At 39.5% G+C, this 22,272-nt stretch overlaps 1 protein-coding gene across 5 annotated transcripts in view; it reads right to left on the reverse strand.

The window, feature by feature from the left end:
- Positions 1–22,272, reverse strand: part of astn1 (astrotactin 1) — a 427,741-nt gene that overhangs the window by 217,824 nt on the left and 187,645 nt on the right. For all 5 annotated transcript variants that reach the window (XM_084369247.1, XM_084369246.1, XM_084369245.1 and 2 more), the window contains 2 exons: positions 12,223–12,389; positions 1,944–2,138 (listed from right to left, as the gene is read on the reverse strand). In XM_084369247.1, the coding sequence (XP_084225373.1) occupies positions 1,944–2,138; positions 12,223–12,389 (362 nt within the window). The remainder of the gene's footprint in view (positions 1–1,943; positions 2,139–12,222; positions 12,390–22,272) is intronic.

Consider the following 22,272-nt stretch of genomic DNA (forward strand, 5'->3'; position numbering starts at 1 on the left):
TGTGCACAATTCAGTGAACCACAGCTGTCTGAATTGGAATAAATTAAATATGAGACAACAGGCATCACAGTTAAAGACATTTGACTGAATACCTTGTTGTGTGTGCACCAGAATTTCAAGGAATTGAGAATAAATCAAAAGCACGTAATTTTCTCATTCTTATTTGCACATGATATTCCCCTCTGGTGTCATACTTGTATTAAAGGAGACCTATTATACAGTATGTATATATATATATATATATATATATATATTTTTTTTTTTTTTTCTTTTCTTTTCTTCTTTTTTTCCCCCTTCTCTTCAGTGTTTCATACAGGTTCTTGTGCATGTAAAAGATCTTGAAAGTTAAAAAGAACAAAGTCCGCACCAATCGACGCCCCTCTCTCCCACAGAAAACTCTTCAAGAGACAGGACAGAGAGGGAATACAGTGTACTAAACAGTATGAGAAAACTTGTTTTTTGAGCATTAGGCCAAGTAAACCTAGTCTAGTTGTATCGCTAGAAGAAAAAAAAAAATCCTTATATCATTTTCACGGGCCTTTGCATCAGTGTTTCTGCAGGGCAAGATAGATTTCAGACTTTTTAGATGCAACACAGATTGCAATTTTAATATATGTTTCACAATCATACTGGCTGAAGTATAAAATAGGTTAGCAGTGTCTTAACAAGTTGTGACAAGTGATAGTTTAAGCTGGTGGCGGTTGGTTTCATTGACTACAAGGACAACTATTGCAGCTGAACTAATGTAATTTTAGTTAATTGATGATAATTGTGCCTGTTGCTGCTGTCTGGTAAATTTCCTGGCTTTCTGCAGCAGTCATCTGTACTGTAATCTGTACAATCAGCTAAAGATGGTTTCCTCAAAAAAGAAACAACACTTACCATTTTGCTGTTCAAGAATAGAAGGAATGGGCTGTGTGTCTTGGCTGTTCAAACACCAAAACAGTGGCCAGTCTTTCTGTACATAAAACGTCCAAGTGGTAACCTCACCTCAGTTTCATACAGCGTCCGGGCTGACCACATTGGCTGCTTGTGTAGTGTGTGGCAGCTGCATTGGTGAGCTGCTGTTGCTGCTGCTCACTCGCATGTGTGTCCACATAGGAACGGTGTTGTTGCTGCTGCAGCATATGAATATTATATTCCAGCTTCGCCAATAGATCCTCTGAAATCCCCCTAAATCTCACACACTGGACCTTTAAGAGTTTTGTAACATAAACGTAATACTAATAATACTTTCAGACATTCTATTGCCTTTTTATGGTAACTAAATTCCGTTCTTTAAAGCTTTTACAGAACTGCAGATACACTGCTAGTAATAATAGGCATGCTGATCATGACTCAGCCAAAGATTGATTCTCAATGTGAAAACATAGTAGGAGGAGTTGGTGGAATGACCAACAGTCATGCCTGTCCCAGGTCAAGTAAAGCAGTGCTGCTGTGTGGGTTCTACTTACTTTACACTGCTGAGGAAGGGGTCATGTGTAGATTTAGCCAGGCTTCTTTGAAAGAGGCATGAAGAGACACAGTTGGATTGTCTCCTGTACAGGTCTACACCTAGCTGAGGTCCAATCACAAACAAGCCACGCCACCAATGCATATAAGTGTTCTGTGTGTATCTACACCCTGGAATTAAATGTGTTTTTAGATTCCTTATTCAGATCAGAGATACAGAAATACCAGATGAAAGTGAGGTTCAGTATCCATTCTCACATCTGTAACTCTTAATCCACTTTGACACCGACACGTCATGTACAAAAAGCATCTGGCACTTTGGACTATTTCACCCACTTGGACAGAGAATGATGACTGAAACTGTTCTATCATGGATATCACGACAGTGGGAGCCAAAAGCCCAAACCCTGCCAAACCGTTTCCCCCGCTGAGATACAAATGGCACAACAATGTCCCACATGCTTCACTTCACAAACAGCTTGTGTGTTTACCTGAATGTGGCCTTGAGGATCTGTCCCGAGGTGCTCTCTTTGGTGTGGTTGTTGTATCCGTAGAAAAGGTCTCCGAACACAGTCTGGTTAGCTGGAATGTCCACTGCTTCCACGCAGTCTATTCCCTCGGTGCAGGCCTCAGACAGCGGCAGGCACGACCTCCCATCTGGACCCCGCTTGTAGTCCTCAATGCACCTAAAGAGACAGGTGACAGTGGTAGCTTTAGGGCATTTAATTTATTTATACCTCGCCTTATTTCCATCCTTTCTTTCCGAGAACTGTGATATGACGTTACTTAATTATTTTCCTTTATTTATCTGCTTGTTTGCCTGCTTCTCTGTCTCAGCTCTTTCATTTCCTGAATTCCCGTTACCCTAGCTCTTCATAGTGAGATGATAATTAGTATGCAGAGAGCAAAACAAGAGCATTTCAGGTTAAAGTTAATTATATTTAGAATTTTGTTAAATAACGGGTGCTGGTTAGATTGCCAATTTTCAAACTGTTAAGCTGTCATTTAAACAGTCAGCCATATGACAGGAAGCTGCTCTCTCTTGGCGAGTTTAAAATGATTATGGAGGATCACATAGCAGATAAAAGGATCAATAAGATGCTATCTCTGATGTGCACAGACACATTTTATTTGGGTTTGGCTCCTACTGCGCCCGGTCAACTGCACTGTGAGTGTTCAGACTCTGATCTGAATTTTAACTTGGCACCTTATGGGATGTTAGAATGTATTAATGTGTTGTTGCAAAATAAAAATGAATGAGAGCCATCAATAGTGGTTCTTGTGCTTTTTTTGGCCAAGTCCGTCTTCGTGAAAAGTATAAATAAACAGTTTCATGCATATCGATTTAACAGTGAATGGATTCACTGTTAGCATTATCTGATTAATGACACCAATGCAGTTCGAACAAAGGTTTTTGACACTGAATAAAGATTACAACATTCAACAAAAAAAGGTTGTCGAGATACTGGTGCCTGAGAGGGCCATAAAGGACATCGGGTAGGGCTGTGTCAATCACAATTTGAATGAATGAATTTTAAAATCACTAGTTCACTTGATAATTTAGTTTGTTACCATTGTCTGGTTAATATCCTCGATCCCTCCATCCTGCATCTGTAATCTGTATAATCAGCTAAAGATGCTTTCCTCAAAAAATAAGACCACTCTGTAACCTTTTTTTTTATTTTTGAAAGGAGAAGGCGTGGGTTATGTCTTTCGCTGTTCAAAAACACCAACACAGTTACCAGTCTTTTTGTATACAACCCATCCAGGTGATCACCTCACGTCAATTTCAATCAGCTCAGTAGTTGTTGAGTGGTATATGAATTCTCTGGGTTTGAATATTGTTGCAACAAGTCATTTTAGTCATTTTAATGCAGAAATGTTGTCTATTATATCTTCAACTGACCTACCCTCGATACTGTCCCTGAACACATCCTGTGTAGACGCAGACTGAGTTTTGAAGCTGCTGCTAACAAGCTGTTAATGCTATTTCTCCTGTGCAGACTGTAATGTTAATGTTCAGCTCACGGAGCGCCAGTGCAAAGCAGAAACAGGATAATTTAAGGTCATCAGTCTAAAATCAAAGCATCGTCAACACTGTGACATACCAGCAGGTTGATATAAAGCCATTTTTGAATGCCATGATTACAATAAATATTATGGATTTACCTTGATTATACCACTAATGTGATTCCCCGCATAAAGTTGAGCTAAATTGCAATTGCATTTTCCTCAGCTTCTTGAGTCCTAACCTTTGCTTATGTGATAAACATGGATATTGACATACTGCAATATATGCTATGCAAGAGCTATAAACATATTTACAAGCAGACTGTCAGCAGTCTGCAATATTGCTTTAAAACATGTGATTGTACTTATTCCGAGATGTTGTTTACTACATTTTTGCTGGGTTCAAAATATGCACATCTCAAACCTCACAGCCCAACAGTGTAGAATCAGTAAAATCAATTCTACTCAACTGGCACAAATCCTCCATCTGAAAAAAAAAAGGGAGTTAGATTCCAAACACTCAGAGTCCTCTCAAGACTCTTTCATATTGATGATGTTTTGACATCTCGGTGTATAATATACTCCGTGAAATGAATCAAAGGCAGGCGAAGTAGAGGGAGAAAAATGGGGCGTTAAAGAGAGAAAGATAATCTGTCAGGGATTTACCCTGAGAGGAGCTCTCTCCTGGATGCCAAATGTCGCAGAGCTAATGCCAGTCTCCAGTGGGACCAGCGGAGGATTAGTCACATCTGCACTGTGCAAAGTGACAACAACAAAATGCTGTTGTTGAGAATTAAACGAAACATGACGTTCAATGTAAAGATGACAGCAACAAAACAAAAGCTTGCTGTGTTCAATTAGAAAACTGTTGTTTATGGGATCTGCTTATCATAATCAAAAATCATCTTCACATTGTATCACATCTTAAACTGGACCTGGGAGATTTCGAGATTTATACAGTAGCTACATATTCATACATGCTGGTGATCTGGACCACAGCTCTGCACACCACGCAGGTTAGGTTTCAGCTATTCTGACTGATTAGAACTCTGCTAAGATTGACCTTTGGTTGGCACGGTGATGGGCGCCAAACTCCTGTGATAACAGGCACAACATAATGAACAGGAGGGTGAGGAGGAAGCTGTCAATCAATCTGTCTGTACACGTCCACACAGTACTGAGGAGAGGTCTAATCTGTCCACTAAGTGAAAACACCTGTCGGCCTGTAGCACAGCCGCGTATTGGCTTGGGATTATAGGAGGCAGGTCTCCTATACTGAATCTAACAATAACCCAATGTAACCGTTTAAAGGTTCAACATGTAAGAATTTTGGTTATCAACTATAATTATTAACAGAATGTGAAGGAATAGTGTTTTGTCAAAGACATCTATGTATTGCGCTGAAGAGATATCTAATGAAGTAAGCATGCTAACCAGCTAGTCAAAATTCCATTCGCTGCTTCAGTGTCATGGTCCTGGTGATGTGCTGCCACACTGTCATGGTTTACTGGGACACTTGAATGCAAAAGAGCATTCCTTATTAGTAACACCTGTGGTTTCCCCACTACAGCAAATCAAAAAGTCTGTTGTGGAAAAAGAGTATATATTATTGTATATTGCAAGTCATTATATTATTGCAATCCTTACTTTGATGGCTACCCTATGTCCTACCCCAAACAGTGGTCTAGATCAGGTCATTTAGACGTCATTTATGGACATCCAGAAGACGTCCTCTGGGGAGCCAAAATGAAAGGTTTTTTTTAAGTCTTTTCTGGACGTTGTATAGACGTTCATATGGCCATGGGAAGATGCATATACTGTCTCTTAGCCATGCTGTTTCTCCACCCCAACTGGCGTCTTTTTTCTTTGGTCCTTTTTCAGTGTTTTTTATACGTCTTTTGTCAATGTCGTTTATCAACTAATTCTGGCTGTCAGTGGACGTCCAGATCATAGCCAGTATGAACGCCTATTCTCAACTAATTCTGGCTGTCAGTGGACGTCCAGATCATAGCCAGTATGAACGCCTATTCTCAACTAATTCTGGAAGTCAGTGGATGTCTAGATTATGGCCTGACTGGACGTCTTTTCTCAACATCATTTATCGACTAATTCTGGCTGTCAATGGATGTCCAGATCATGGCCTGGCCCGACGGACATGATATCAACCTGTTTTGGATGTCCACAGACGTTGCCTGCTCAGTGGGACTGCTTGTACTTCTATTACAGTTTTTCTTTGTTTAAAACCTGTAATCTATGGAGGAACCAGAAATCCTGAGAATAATATGATCATTGGCTTTTATAGACTAATCCATGAATGTGGATTGCAGAGGCTAACGAAAGTGTATGCAAAGGTTTCACTTTGGTTCAGCTTTAGCAATGACACCTGACCAGAAGAAATGTGAAGAAGCTGCTAAAAAGTGTTATAGTCATCAAAAATGTCTACATGTGAGCCAGGGAAAGTGAACTGTTACTTTTCATGTTACCTGCAAATCACCAAAACCATGCTCATTGGGCTGTGCTGATATTGGCTGCTCCAGCACTACTGGCAAAACTAAAACCTGCACTGAGAAATCAAAGGTTTATTCCATCTCCATAAAATGTTAATGTCCACTCTCAAATGTTTCTGGGCCAAAAAATAAATGTATCCACTTTTATTTAGATTTGTGTTGAATTATGTATTTCTTCTGCTTACAATGGAAGAAATCATGCTCTGAAAATGTGTTGGCAGATTGTCATATCCTCGCAAATCAAGTATGAAAACTAATGCTGGCTAGGGCTGAGTTACTACACAGAACGTTCACCTGAATCATGCAGAGAACAAGCAAAACCCAAAGCTTGCGTCATAACCGGGCTTTAAGTTGTGCTGGATCGTGCTAGAACAGGAACCAAAGCCTCACAGATTGGAAGTAGCACCTTTTTGATCCAGCCTCACAAGAAAGTTGGCATTTGTGCTTTGAAATAGTGAAGTGAGTGGCTAATCAGGGGATGCACGTGTCACTTTGCCGCTGTCCATCATACTGACACGGAGCAGAGCAGATCGATTGATAGACAGACAGCCAGAATGTGTCACTTAATTTGGTTTCTTAGCCTGCCGCTTTTAGTGGCTATAAATAAACCTTCAGCTCTAATTCCATTTCTCCCCATTTTAACAATCCACAGATGGAGAGGAAACGGGAACAGGGATAGTAAATGAGAGAGAGAGAGAGAGTTTTTTTTTTTTTTTTGGAGGCAATATTCAATGTGCTCCAGGCACTGTGATTTTTTTTATATAATCTATGACTTTCTTTCTCCCCCTGACCTGCTGGAGCAGCACCCTGTGTCTCTCTGTCTCCCAGAACTTCGTGATTTACAAATTAAGCATTGACCATAAGCAATGACATTACGTGTCAGATTGGGTTGTCTCTGCCACTGGCGTTATAATGGAGTCCCATCAAAACACAGATACTCTTCAGCTCTGAAGCTGAAGAGTGATTTAAAAGCAGAAGGTGAAATGCATTATCCAATTTGTGTCTTTTGGTAAGGAAAGTTCAAATGTAGCAAGAATTTGAACTTTGTAGAAGTGTCCTGCGCCAGCAACAACATAAAGGAAAAGCAGGTTGTGCAGGCATACTTTTTTTTTTTTTTCTTTTTCTCATATGTTTGTATAAAAGATATCAGTTGAAAATTCCAGCCAGTACTCTGTGTTGTAAAGCATCTGCTCAAAAAATTCCAAGTACACAGTGTTCTCCCCAGAAGCTTATATTTGTCAAGGCCTCTGAAGGTGAGGCTAGGGGAAAGTATTCAGAGTAGATACAAAGAAAATGATCTGTTGCCATGTTGGAATCATTCAAAAGTAGACAACTTTAATTGGGAAATATGTCTCAGGAGACTCATCCTGCTACAGAATACTGTATGAACTACTATAACTAGTTTAAACCTAGTTCATTATCAAACAAATGGCAGATGTTAAGGGCTACTATGATACAACTAATCCCCGTCTGATGTCATTCTCCATCAAGATCTAATTCTCCTCCAACTCTTAATTTATGGACAACTTTAAGTCTGTTGCCCATAAAGCAGAGTGAGTGACTAATGTCCATCATCCTCCAGGGGGAAGAAGCCTGGTATAAAGCTAGCCATCCACACCCACACACCTCTTCCAAAAACCTTCTTCTAAGTTATCGTACCTGACAGCAGGGATGCTGGGAAGCAGTCAGAGTCGGGGGTGCTGAGAGATAGTCAGCCCATATAATGACTCCATTACTAAATGCCGGATGACATTCATATTTATTCATTGTGTTAATTTGAATGGCTGGGATCATTATATCTAATAGTTATTGACAGCATTTTAGACCAATTTATACCATAACAGACAGCAAACAAGAACACCTGCATAGTGTATGTCAACGCTGCCACAGCAACTATACACTCAACTACACTGAAGTCAAGCATGACAATTTCAAGGAGTAGCAGCGCATGCACGTGAGCGAGAGAACCGACCCATCCCTAGTTTGTCTAAGTTCATAATAATGCAGTGCAGTGAGTATAGTATATACGCCGCGTTCCAGTTACATGGGCCTATACACGGACCCACTGATGCGCATCAGCTCCACACTGGACCCACATATATGAGATGGCTGTCTTTCATCTGTCAGTGTTTACAGAAACTCCGGTCTGCAGTGTACTTGGTCTGATGGACATAAGAATTCTACAAAGTTACATTAGGATACATGTGTCTCCACTTCTGTCCAGATGCATGTCCCTTTGTCTCGCTCAGCCAAACACTGTCAAATTAAAGCTCTGTCAAACAACCAAATGAATTTCTAGTTTATGATCAGCCTTAAGCCATAACCATATCACATATCATATTGTAAAAATGGCCGATAAAGGTTAGGAAAAAGTTTAACACACTTTAACCACTTCACATGGAGTAGACAGCATGTCTGGTGTTCTCAGAGAAGGGCATTCTTGTATTGGGAGAAAGTTTGAAAATGTAGTCCTGGAGCACACAGAGAAAGGACTGAAGTTTCAAGGTTTTGAGGACTTTCAGGGGACGTCAAATGGTAAGTCACAAGTCAATAAAGTTTGTTGCCGCGTCGTGTGAACTTCTGAACATTTCTGAAGTGCTTATAAAGTTGCTTTCAGCAGTGAGTGGTTGACACTGCAGCTACCACCTCTCGATGTAAATGTTCTGTGTTTTGAATTGGTGGCAGCATTACGTAACACCGCTGCGGCTTTTGGCTACCTTCAATCCTTCACGTCCACCTCACACTCCTGCTATCCACCTGACATAATCACATCATCCAGCTAAAGAGAGCAGATTGCAGTTTATAATAGAGGAAATGGTTAGTGACAATATGACACAATTAATACATCGAGTTCTGCTAACTAATACCACAAAACGGGGGTCTCAAACTCCAATGAGCTTAAAAAAAAAAGAAGTTTTTTTTTTATTTCTATTATTAACGTAATAATACAAAAATGCAAACAGCAGTTTGACTGCATTTTTATGTGAATAGTTTTTAATAGTTGCAATTTTTGTTTTCCCTACTTTTAAATCACTTATTGAAACCTTTCATTGAACAAATACATGTTTGCTTTATTTCTTGCCTTGCCAGACACATCATATTTTCTTCACATTTAACAAAAAAATGCTAACGGAAGTATACATATGTAAGCACATTAGTTTTTATCACTGCTTATCAGTTTTATCCTAAAACATAACTTGTTTAAACCTTGCAAGTGACGCGCCGCAGTACTCGGTGTTCCCAGACTACCATTACATTACTTGCCCACCACTCCTTTTTGACAGTCAGACGCTACCATTACAAACTGCCGGCGGCGTTTACTATATGCAGGAGAGCCACAGCGCAACAAGAGTCACATTGAACCTTTAGCACTGAGAGAGTTAGGAGAGCTGACTGACAGGACAATGGCAGAATATTTGTTGCCAAAGCGAAAAGCAAAAGCACCAGTTTGGCAATATGTTTGTTGGCTGTGCAGCCGGAGTGCTCCTTCTTGTTCAAAACAACCACCAACTGTATAAAACTACTCCCAGAACTATTTAAAATGGAAAATGGAGGTTTTTTTTTTTTTTTGTTTACTGTATAAGACTGGGTAATCTGTCTTTGAAGCTGATGTCCCTGCAACACTGTTTCTCTTCATTGACCTGTCTTTTCTCTGCTGGTGAAATAAGCCATCAGTTTTACTCAGTACAATGAGCTCCTGTATTGTTGTCCTCACTGTAGTTTATGAGGTTGCCATGGTCACAGAATTAGATGTTGATAAACTTCATCATAAACTCCAAACACAGTGGCAAAGAGCGAAGCATTGACATTTGCAGCCGCTGCGATCCCTTGTATTTGCATTGAAAACAATGGAGACAGCAACGGCAATTAATTACTGTCTAATTATGTACTCTAAAGCTGTCTTGGTTGAACTCTGTCATGGAGTCTGTCTGACAGGAATCAGTGCCAAGTATCATCAATCGACAACAAATACAAATTGATAACTTAAAAACTAGTAAATAAAAAGTAAAACCTATTTTCTGGTAGGAAAACAGCATATGTTTTATTTCCCCCTTCTAATTAACTGATGTAGTTTATTACTTTGGGAGGGTGCTGCAGACCCATCAGCACCCCTATTTCCCACTTCCACGCCTGTCAGTTACAACCAAGATGACCAACCACCGTAAAATTCTCCCTTTCTCTACCAACCCTCCTCAGGGTGTTGTCTAACTAATAGGCTGTTTGCTTTGTTCCAACCAGTGTGACACTGATGCATTTTTTATTTGTTTCAATAGACCATTTTAGGCTTGGCTCTGCCCTAACCAAGCAAATGTATTTCATTTATTTCTAGGGAATTTAGTGAGTAAATAGAAAATCTACTTCCACAGCACATGGATCTCAGAATTGAATCACACCGGTGGGCACGAGCAGGGAGTGAATTTACCACTCACCAAGCACCAGATGTTGGCAAAAATTGTATTTAATGGGCAACTCTTTAAGGTTCCCTCGCCCTACAGGCTGGGAGTACTAATGAGAAGCTGTAGATGTTCAATGCTATGTTGGGACTAATAGGAAATTCAAGCTTGATCTCAAACTGCTGCATTTAGAATTAACATATATCATGAATATAGTATCTATTTGAAAGAAGTGACTCAAGGTCATTTTGTTCCTCTCACCATAACACCAAATGAGGAAAAATGGTATGAAAGAATGCTGTTTATCCCTCCAGTTGAGTTCTAGATGTGGTTTTAGATACAGAGGAATGTGGTGTCCCAAAACTTATTTCCTTTAATTTGTCACCCACTGAATGTTCGTATTAATGGATTTATGTATTCGTATTCATGGTAGTACAGCATGTCATGTATAGTATATGTAGTAGGGTTGTGAATCAGAGTAACTCACCACACAATTCATGTTATGATCGATAATGACAGAATCGCAATCCCAGTATGCGATTTTGCGATAATCTATACATTGCAAGACAATCACCTAACAATGCATCACCATATTTGTCCCACTGAAGAATACAAAATACTCCTTAAAAGGCAAAGTGCAGGAATTATAATTCATTTATTATGAAGATTATGAAGATATTATGTTTTCATTCACTGCATCGTGGTGTCAGTTTCACTGAAGGTGGTATGAACTGAGATGAAACAATGTAGGGTCTTAGCTTAGTGCCTCTTTATCACACACACTGACTGTACCTTGTCCATTTGTGTCATCAAAAGGCAAAAAGCCTGAATTGCCAGAAAGCAGAAGAGTTCTGGAGTTTAAAGGAAGGTTACAACTATGGCAATCTGTGTAAATTAAGTTTACACAAATGAAGTAGTGAAGTCAAATTGTAAAGCATTGTAGGGGATATGTATGTGTTGTGCTGTGTCGGAGGCTCATTCCATGGCCCATTTATAAAACATAACATTGCCGAAATGTGACATTGAGTTGCGTTTCTCCAAAGTTGATTTGTTTTAACTATAACAATAAATGTGTCAACATCATTTGTTGGAGCCTATTGATTCTTTGTATTAATTATTTGGAAAATGGCATATGGTAATGGTATAAAATAATGCTAATGATAAGGATGACTATTCAGGATATATATATTGTACATGAACTATTATTTATTATGATCATTGCTCATGTCCCTCCTCCTAGTCAGGCCATCCTCCTCCTGTGATTAGGGAGAGAGGACAGCTGGGTTTTTGTGTCTGCTTTTTATGTTGAAGGGGTGAGGAGTGAAACCACTAATCAACCACTAAATTACGTTTTTTATTTGCTCATTGTTTGAAGTCAACCTGGAGAATATTTCTGTTTATGTAAATAAATTCAAAACCTTTTTGTTGAAACTGGAAACATCTCTGCAAGTGCTTATTATTTAGTGAGTCGTAGACCTCCTCCTCAGAATTACTCTGATGTTTTTTGACCTTTTTTGAATGCAAGAGTAGCCATAACACCATTGATATTTGTTATGAAAACCAAGCATTAGCAGGTTAGCTCTCCTACTTTTATGTCAGGGGCTGCAGTCAGGACAACAAATCCCCACTATATTAATTCAAATAGACTGTAAAGTTTCCTGTAGTAAAGATACATCATTTGCATAATCTGTCACATAATTCATAAGTGGATTTATAGTAGTGTTTCTTACAGTGCAAACATCCCAAACATTCACAACTACTGTACATGCCACGATGATAGGACTCCACATAACAGGGTTACAGAATAAAATAATTATAGTAATTAAAAACATTAACCAGCTGAATCGGTTCTTTCTTACCCACAGAACATCTGGATGTTGTACAGTGTCGGGTCATCCTCTAGAGGAGCCAGCTGCTGCAGACACAGCTGCTCACATCCTCCATTGAAACCATCAGAGCAGTCGATGCCGATGTGGTGGTCGTAGCACCCGGTCCCATCCTTCATAGGACTCAAGCCTGGAGGGCACTGTGGGAGGAATAAGTGTTTTTTAAACGACTAATGTCAGCAATTACAGATCTTTACTTCATTTGGGGAGACATTCTTAGTGCTGCCTAAAGTGTGAGAAGCTGCCACATTAACACTAATCCCAGATGGGACAGGTAAGCAGACCCGATAACATCTGTGGCACAGAGTGTAAACAGTCAGATTTCTGTCCCCATTAGTGCAGCCTGTGTGAGCACTAAGCTTATTCTGTAAAGCTGCACATGGCAAGGTGTTTCATGTAAAATTCTCATATTATCAGCCTAAAAAATAGCAGGAGGCAGCAACAGAAGGAGACATGGTACATGCTTAACACTGGGGAAACAAAGGGCATAAGAGGTGAAAAACAAATCTGTCTTTGTTTATCTGTCTGGAATACATAAGTTGTTTATGTTTACATAAATAGTAAGTTAACCAATAAATTGATGAATGACAAATATGATATATTCAGGAGATATAGGGGGAAAAAAATGCTCTTGCTTGTTTGCATTTCTGCAAAAAACCATTACAAACGTCAGAGGCAGCGGTAAGCCCAAGACGCAGCGAGATTGCCCCTGCCAAACAGTGTCAGGTGGAACTTGTTTTGCACATTGGGAAAGGAGCCCTGGCTGTAAATGGCAAAATTGCCACAACAGAAAAGGTAACACCTGCTACATTAGCTTGTTTAGGTTTGCACTATTAGCCACCAGGTGTATGTAACTTGCCATTTTCAGTGTGTAGGTTACTGACTTGGAGGTTGTTGTTAGTGTTTCATGTAGCAAAGGAGGTTTTGAAAATCAAATTGACATACAAAGTCAATGCAAAGACGTGGATAGACTGCTGTGTCTGGTACAGAGCCTAATCTTCTGGAGGAATAAACAACCAGAGATGTACCAGATTGTGCCCTGATCCAGAGTCATTGACCAACGGGGGGAGAGCTCAAAGTTTAGTTATCTTCACTCCAATGTATTAACCTGACTGCATCAGTGACCTGCAAACTCTGCTGCTGGGTGTTTATGTACGGTAATTTTAATCGCTGCCAGGAGCTGAAGGGCAAATGTGAGTGACTTCATGAATGTAACATTACAGAGAGATGAAGGGGAAAAGAAAAGAGAACACCAGTCTTTGGTGAGTGCTGAGCTCATGAAGAGGGTCAACTGAATTCAGACACACAGACACACAAGCTCCATGTGTGCCTTTGTTTGCTAATGCACAGTAAAGAAATCTGGCTGTTTGGGGTGAATAAACAACTGTGCAAGTAATGCAAATACACAGAAATGATCCCGGGATCAAACTCACGTGATGCCATTTGAAATAGGAGGTGAATGACAGGCTATTACCCACAGTCTTATTGTTATTTTTATTGCTTGTTTTTTTCATCGTTTATTCCTTATTTTTTATCATTTTTCACTTTTCATTTTATTGCAATTGGTGTACATACAGTCTCTAAACCCTTTTTTGTTTTCTTAAAACCCCATGTTTTTTTAATCACTTGTAAGATATGTATTTTGACTTGTTTAAAAGGTGCTACATAAATACAATTTGATTGATTGAGTCTACATCTGGAGAATCAGACTACCTCTGTGAAGCTGTACAGTACACAGTCATAGGTTGAGCTAAAAGCTAAATAAGATAAGCTGACCAAGTATGTCTAATGCGAAGAAAATTGTGATGCAGTTTTTTTATCAAAAAAATTGTTCTTGACTTGATGAAAGATAACAAAAGGACAATCAAAAATAGGACAACGGATCATCTTGACATCATGAATATTTGTACCAAATTTTAGTGACGAACCAAATAAAAATCTCACAAATGTCAACCTTATGGTGGCCCTAAAAGAAAAGCCAGGAGATCACTAGAGTTAGTAGGAATCAACCTCTGGGGACGATAAATGATTGTTAGGGTTTTTCCGTCAGGATCCATGTGTTGTGGTATTGTTGTCTTACTGCAAGACTTGTGAATTGCTTCTACTTCTGCTTCACTCATTAAACATTCAGCCACAGCAAGTCAATTTTTCGCTGTGTAGTCAATACTCAGAATTCACAAAGGGAGTTTTAAAGTTTTGCCGTGTATATGTCAGAAATCAAAGAGCCTTTGCCTAGCACTATCACTTGATTGTTTACTGTGACACAAGGAATGACAAGAACAGTGATGAAATGGCAGACAACCAGTGTCATCTATTAAGAAACCCTGGAAATAGGATTCTTGCTCTTATGAGGAGGATGAGGCAATACTGCAGGTTTAAATTAAATTTCCATACAATGCAGAGAGAACTGTCTGCATGTTTGATGGGTGAAATGAAATCCTTTAGTTTTGCAATGTGTGAAACAGCAATAGGTGTCAAAGATTAACTCCAAGAAATTAATAAAGAAGACTCTAAATGATAAAGTTTTAATAGAGCGGTGGACAGCAATCCTAATTGAAATGTGCTCTGTGCTGAGCTGAATTCACAAAATACATCTGAGACCTGACTTCACCCTGGTTCTCTCGTTCTTAAGTCTTGTGCAGTATTTCCCAGGCAGTTTTTTCAGAGACCTGTCAAGTCGAATTCACATTATGTTTTCTGTCAGCTATTACTTCAAAGAACATTTTGATGGAGTGCATTTTAACAAGGCACAGCTACCTCCAGAACAGAGACTAGACATCTGGTTTCCTCTAAGCACTGAGGCATCAGAAACTACTTATTTTATTATTTAGGCCTACTGTATTCATCAGAGGGTCCAGGTGGCTCATTTGGCTAATAAAGCCCACATGTTTATTGTGGATTCCAGTCTACTTCATTTTTGTGGAGGTACAGTATACCTTCTAGGTAAGGTCTAGATAGAATATGCTAAAAACATTTAAAAAATAAGCTTTCACCTAACTTTCAACTGACACACTCTATTTGGAAATGAAGTTACCATTCTTGCATAGTGTCATGACTATATTTTGTATGTTATCACACAACTAGACTACAAATTGTAGGCTCATATTCGAAACATGGCATCGCACCCTTTCTCTGGGCTGAGTTTGGGCTGGGCTTTCCACACGTGTCTCAGCCTGAGCCACTGTCTGACTGCATCAGGATTCATTTGACAATTCTCAGAAAAAGTGAGTACAATCTGAAGTTTTAGTTTGTTTGTTTTTTGGGTTTTTTTTTTAACATTGATTGAATTTTGAATAGTTAAGACTACTGAAATTGGTCACGTCACATATTTTTTAAGGTTACATTACCAGAGGCTTATCAAAACATTTCACACAAGTTAAAAGGAATGTTTGATAGTATTTTTCAAATGGAGGAAGGGGGAACTGTGGAGGGAGCAAAGGCGTGTTTTCACTGTTTCATCAGTATAATAACGATGAAGCTGAAAAAGACTATGTTGAAGTACGAAGTACTTGCCGTTAAATAATGTCAGCTAGTGTGTGTCTTTTTGCCCATTTCAGAGAAAGAGAGGGAAAGGAGAACAAATGAAGGCACAGGCAGAGCAGACTGGATTTAAAAGACCTGACCAAGAACTAGTTCTCAGGCTCACATTTGACAACAAGGAGGCACCCCCCCTCCCATACAAACAAACCTGAAAGGCAATGGTATAAGGCAGGTCAAAGACAGGCATCAGGTACAGTAAAAGGTTATGCAGGCTGACAGACACAGGAACAGGATACTGACAGGCAGGTCTAGGCAGGAAAGCTCTGGCAAGGGGGCAGGACAAATGGTCTGGCAAGGTACGTGGGCTTGATAACAGTTAAACATACTAGGTGACAAAATACAGGAGTAAGGAGCAGGGGCCTTATTACAGAAACTCCCTCAGTCGGATTTTCTATCTTCATCATATCTCAGTTTAGGATGAAATGTAGGACATGTGGTAAACATGTTTAAAATCCATCTTATCTTTGGATCGGAATTAGCTATCACAGAACCGTTCCAACTGAGAATTAATTCAAAATAACTGCCAAAAATTGCAGCACCACTGTTGTTTGGTCTGTGGCAATGACAATGAAACTGCGGAATGACATGAACACTGAAACATTATGACTGAATGGCAACTGTTGGAGAAGCTAAAAGTATTAGACCGTTGGAGAAGCTAACATCAATGTTAGCCTGTTAGAGAAGCTAACACTGACGTCAGCCTGTTGGCTATTAATGAAGATTTTTTTTTATCGTTGAGCCGGATTTTTTCTAAAATGCGACCCCAGTCAGTAAGTGGGTGCAGCAAACAGGTGACTGTGATATGTGGGAACCCACTGAGAACATCTGGTGAGCGATGTGGGATGTCTGGAGAGTTCAAAGAACTTACAGGGCTTCAAGAGATAGCAGAAGTTGTACATTCAAATTTGAATGTAAGGTAGAGACGGCAGGTGTCACCATGACATTGCTAGTCGGATGATAGCAGAGGTGATATGCGGATGATCCTTACAGAAATATTTCAAAAAGTCAAAACTTGCATAATTAGGCTAAGTGGGATGACAGATGTAGTTCGGGAATACAAATACCACTTTTCTTATCGACCGTGGAAAGTTTTGGCAGCTTCTAGCCTATCTGGCTGTGACAAACAGTATGCACTAAGTGACAAATTACTACTTTGCAGACTAAGTATAGGGGGACTGTCACTGGACCATCACTACTTTGCATTCACATTGGCTCAGGAGGCTGTAAATTGTCATTTGGCAACAGTATGTAGACCTACTCAACTGCATGACAAGAAACCAATTTATTTAAGTATGTCAGTGAAAATACATGATTGCAGTTCACTAGTGGACCTTGTCTATGTTTGTCAGCCAAAAACCCAAATTATTTAAAGAAAGTTATTTCATTTGTGAATGATTTTAAATCCCAAAGAAACATAAGAAACGCACACTGTTGTTAAATTATTCAATTTATATTACTGATTGTTTTAATAAATGGGAGTGGATTAAAGTAATGTATAACTGCCTTGGTGTAACTACCTTATATAGTAAAGATCCCCAGAACAACTATACAATTGCTGTAGCGCCAATACAAAATCGGGAAATGCGAGTTGAATGAGTGGTCCCTGGTCTTGCTCCCTTGATAAACTCATATTGATTTGGTCACTCTGTGAGGGGCTGTTGTGACAAATGATTTATTACCTGTAATGCAAAGAGCACATGAGACATTGAATCTCCTAACACATCTGTGACATGGAGCCTTAAAATCAATGGAACCCAGTGCAGTCAATGGATGTGTGGATATGTGGTGCAGGCTGAGTGGAATTTGTATTGACGGGTCGCTGCACTATAGCTTGCCAGCCACAGATAGCTCTAGTTATTGACTGCCATAATAGGCTTTCGACATGCCGGAATAGCGATAACTCTGGGCCATTTTACAGCTGTCCGTAGGATAATAATCATTAAGAATATGCACCCGCTGAAGTCTTTGTCTGTGGATTGTTATCACTTGAGATTTCCACAAATCTGGTCTATAATCCTGGGTAAATCATTGGTAATCCTCTGTATAAAACCACTCCCCAAGTGAGCAGTCCCCAAATCCTTCAAAATTTTATCTGATTAAAAACTTCTCCTGGTTGTTTTGTTTGGAATGAGTCTGTGGCCGTGGAAGATGGAACACTTTGACTCAGCATTACTGGCATAATGAGGAAATAATCCAGATTAAAAGTTCTTAACAGAAGTATTGAAAGACTTAGGTAGAGGAAGTGAGCGCAGGTACTTTACTTTACAAATGTTAGCCTTTAGGTTCACATAAAAGAATTAAATATTTGTGTTTATTTAGTTAGTCAGTGCCATCTAAAATTATATGATATCCACATGACATTTCTAAACAAAAGGATAATAAAATCTCACTTAGAATTTACTGTCTAACAGCCTTTTAAAAGGTTGAGAACCCTGCTACTGACTTCAATATGATCTAATCCCTCCAGATAAAGAAAAAAAGTGAACTTTTAAACCTTGCCTAAATATCACAACATTCAACATTATTTAGAGTTCAAAAGCTCAACTGGCTCTGAGGCACATACACCATTTGAATACAGCTACATAATGTAAAGTACCTGGCACTGTGACATAAACCAGCATCTAGTCAGACTGACTGAAGTTGTTGTATTGAGGCTTGCTGTAAGTCAAATTGTTATGTAGCCTTTGAGTGACCGCTGATGAAGTTTGCTCAGACATGTGCACAGCCACCAACAGCAGCACCTTAAACCTCTCAGTCTCAGGTCACACATTGACATTAAAAAGCCTTTGAAAAGCTGACTCTGTTCTTAAAGGTAAGAGTGTAAAGGGGAGCTGCTTCCACACTTGAATCAGATAGAATCTGATGCTAGTTCGATAATGTATGCTACAGTTTGGTTAGCCCAAAGGTTAGAGATGTGGGCTCGAGCTGTTTAATGGCTTAACACATTTCTCTTACAAAGATAAAAAAAGAGTGACTGTATTGATCTGTGTGTCTGTCAAACACACTGTTAAATCTGCCAAAAGTGGCTCTCTCAAAACAAAAACTAAAAAGACCTTTGTTGAGTGTTGTGTGGGTAGGGCCAGGCGGTGTGTAACCTTTGGGATTAAAAAGTGGACTTTGACTGCAGCAGCGATCGACAGTGAGGTGGCATCCATTTTTGGGTGTTGATGTGTATGTATGATGCATAAAGGAGAGGGGACAAAGAAAAGGAAGAACTGGAGTCTCTAGTGAGTCCTGAGTTCAGTGATTGACCTGAGTTCTAATATACAGACAAACACACCCTCTGTGCGTGCCTTGATTGCTATCTTAAGGCTAATGTACAGTAAAGGAAATGTTCGGGGTGAATAAACACTGATGCGAGTAATGCAAACAAACAAATGATCACATGATCAAACTTGCTTGATGAATACACCAATAAAGAACGACTATCGCTGATGAAATCCTATCTGACTTGACTCACAAATGATGATGGTTGAGGTAATGTTTTATTTATGTTTCATTTATGTTATGTTTAGTTTCATTCGCTGACTTCCTTCCTCACTGTCTTACTCTGTCCTGGAATTTAAAGTCAAGTAAGGTGACTAAATGGAACACATTGTTACCTTGAGTAAATGTGTGGACTCCTCTGGGTTTAAACATTGTTGGAGACATTTGGGATAATGTAAGTACACAACTCAACAAATATAATAAAGGTCTCGTCAATTTTTGACATCTTAATTCAGAAGTCTTACAAATTGTATCTTTAACATTATAAGAGTCTGTGGTGAAAGTGCTACATCCAAACCAAGTACAAACTGCTCAGGTATCAGGTGTGGCATTTACAGTATTGGAAACTAACTGTAAAAGGGCATATTTTATCTCCAAATGATGCACCGGTCACCAGATAATGATCATCCGCTGACACTAAGCAAAGGCTCTTTAAAGGCAAAGTAATCAGCATTTATCTTGGACCATTTAATAACTGGACAGTGAGTGAGAGTACTGTCTGCCCTGCTTTAGAAGAAGCCAGCAGTACAAAGCCTGCTCTGGAAAACCCCTTGAACCACCATGCCTTTTAATCCTGTTTCTTAATGGAGATAAATTCCTGCAGTGCTTTTGAGGCTTAAGGGAATCAGTATTGCGCCACCACCAAACAGCAACAAATCCCTGCAAGAGCAGTTGAATAAGCTATGAACTTCAAATTTGTCTGAAAGGCAGATCGGTGCAGGACAATGACTGATGACACAAAGATACCGTATGAACGTATGCAATGGTTTTATAGTGTCAAGTGAATTAAGAAACTCTCTAAAATAAATATTTGTATGTATAATTTTTATTGTAACATTTTATTTGCATGAAATCTGTTCATTGACTTTATGTTGACATACATCTTTTCGCTGTGTACTGGGTATGTGCAGTGAAAAGGTCATATCAAAAGTAGCCTTCGGGTTTTAACTGCAATGCAGCGCCTTATTATGTTTCCTTGTCGGTGCCTGCGAGAATGCAGCTGTTTATATTGTTGTTTTATTTCATTTAGAGACTGGCCTCACCACAAAACTGACAGCTTTGGTTATTTGTTGTAATGCCTAAAGCGACTTATGTTGACCTGACAAGGACCCCTTGTGGCTGTGTGAATAATGACTATTGTCTCTCAGAAGCAAAGGGGAACTAGCATTGTTAAGGCATGTGTATGCTTCAAGCCAACTCGGCCACATCTTGTCATCCAACCACATTTAAAGACAAAAGGCAAGACCTTCTACACATGTCCTGGCTTCCCTGATTTCTCTCCAAGACATCTGCATCTTTAGCATGTGTTTGTTGTTGCTGAATTGTACAAATGGAGATACAAGCACACACTTCTGGACAGCCTTACTTTGAAGGCCTATGTTGTTGCACTCGGTTCTACACAGATGCGGAACAAAAGAAAGACATTGCCTACTTCTACACATCTGACTACTCACTGTGTAAAGTGGGTGTGGTCGTCAGATCATATGTTTAAGACATTTCTTTAGGCGTACAGAGGCTTTTGCGCCACCACCAAATTTCTCAAAGTGGGGAATACTCCAGGTGGACTTTTTTGCATGATGTGCCATGCAACCACACAGGAAGGCAACAGTTTTTACAGCTTTTCCAGAACACTTGAAGGCGCCTGCTGTTATCAAGTGGGGCAAGTCCCATTAAATATACAGGGTAACGCGGCACAAATTAAAACAGTGTTTTCTGGAAGACATTTGTTGTGTTGCATTTGGTTGTGCAAATGGAAAGTAAGAGAAATCTGTGGTTGGCTCACTGCCAACACAGACACTTGTTCTTATGCTGCGCTCGAGGAGCTCAAGGGATGACATTAGAGAGGTACATACAGCATCATAGTTTGAAGGATTAGGCAAATGACAGAGCTGCCATATTTGAAGTGTTAGGAATGAGATTTGGCCATGATTTCCATATGCTACGAGACATATCGGGTGCAAAATAAGCTGTCAATGCTATGGCTGAGTGGTAAAGACTGAAATTGTAGTGTGCCACCGCTTGACTGAGTCTTAAAAACACATATTCGATTAGGCATGGTTTTAAATGTAATGCTACATATAATGCTAAGGCAAAACAAGGGGTACCAGAGGTGAAGCCAGGTGTAGCTACGTATCATCACAAAATATAGATGTAGCAATGACGTGAACACATCAGAGACCAAATAAACAGTGTTATAACTTGTATAAGTCCAAACATAATGTTTCAACTATGGTATATCACAGCAACAAGAGCACACAAACACCTATCAGCCAGGGTAATGTAAGAATGGTACAATATTAGTGAACTAGCTGCCTTTCTCCAGTGATTTTCTATGGTGTTCAAAGAGTTTGTTCCCATGGCTCATCTGGATGTTATCTTTACAAGGTAGCCAACTTGTCAAAACTGGGGATTGGGACTAGAGCATGAAGACCCTACCCAAACTGGCAGGTTTTTAGAATGTTGCAGACTGGCACATTGTAAGCCGTGTCTTGTCGCAAATCTTTGGTCTATCTTTGGTCTTAACTACTTCGGGCAATTGAATGCCTGTCAAGTTCAGGTTGGGCTTGCTTGCTACTCTCTCGGATTTGGTTGGGTTTGGACAGAAAACATGGCCCTAGCTGCACTCTAATAGGAAACAAGGTTTATCTAACTTTAGCAACTTGAATATCAACTTGTACAATTTGCTCCTCTTCTTCTTTTTCATTCCTTTAGTATCCCTGAATTACTTCTATGTTACCACGTGCCATTGTGTAATGTACAGTAGTTGGCAAACATAAAACAAGCAGATGCGTGTGTTTTTGATGAGCAGAGTCAAAGCTGAGCAGGTATACAGATATCATTTAGCTGCAGGCAAATGGTGGAGGGGTGGTAGGAGATTTAAATAAAGGCAACACTGTTTGCATTTTCATGTTACTGTGCACATTAAAGGGAGGCAAAGGTGTAGAGTTACATCTAAGCCAATTTATGGCATCAAAATATGTTTTTAATGGGAAAAAT

This window comes from Pagrus pagrus (assembly GCF_965226575.1).
Source record: "Pagrus pagrus genome assembly, chromosome: 12".
NCBI classification, from domain to species: domain Eukaryota; kingdom Metazoa; phylum Chordata; class Actinopteri; order Spariformes; family Sparidae; genus Pagrus; species Pagrus pagrus.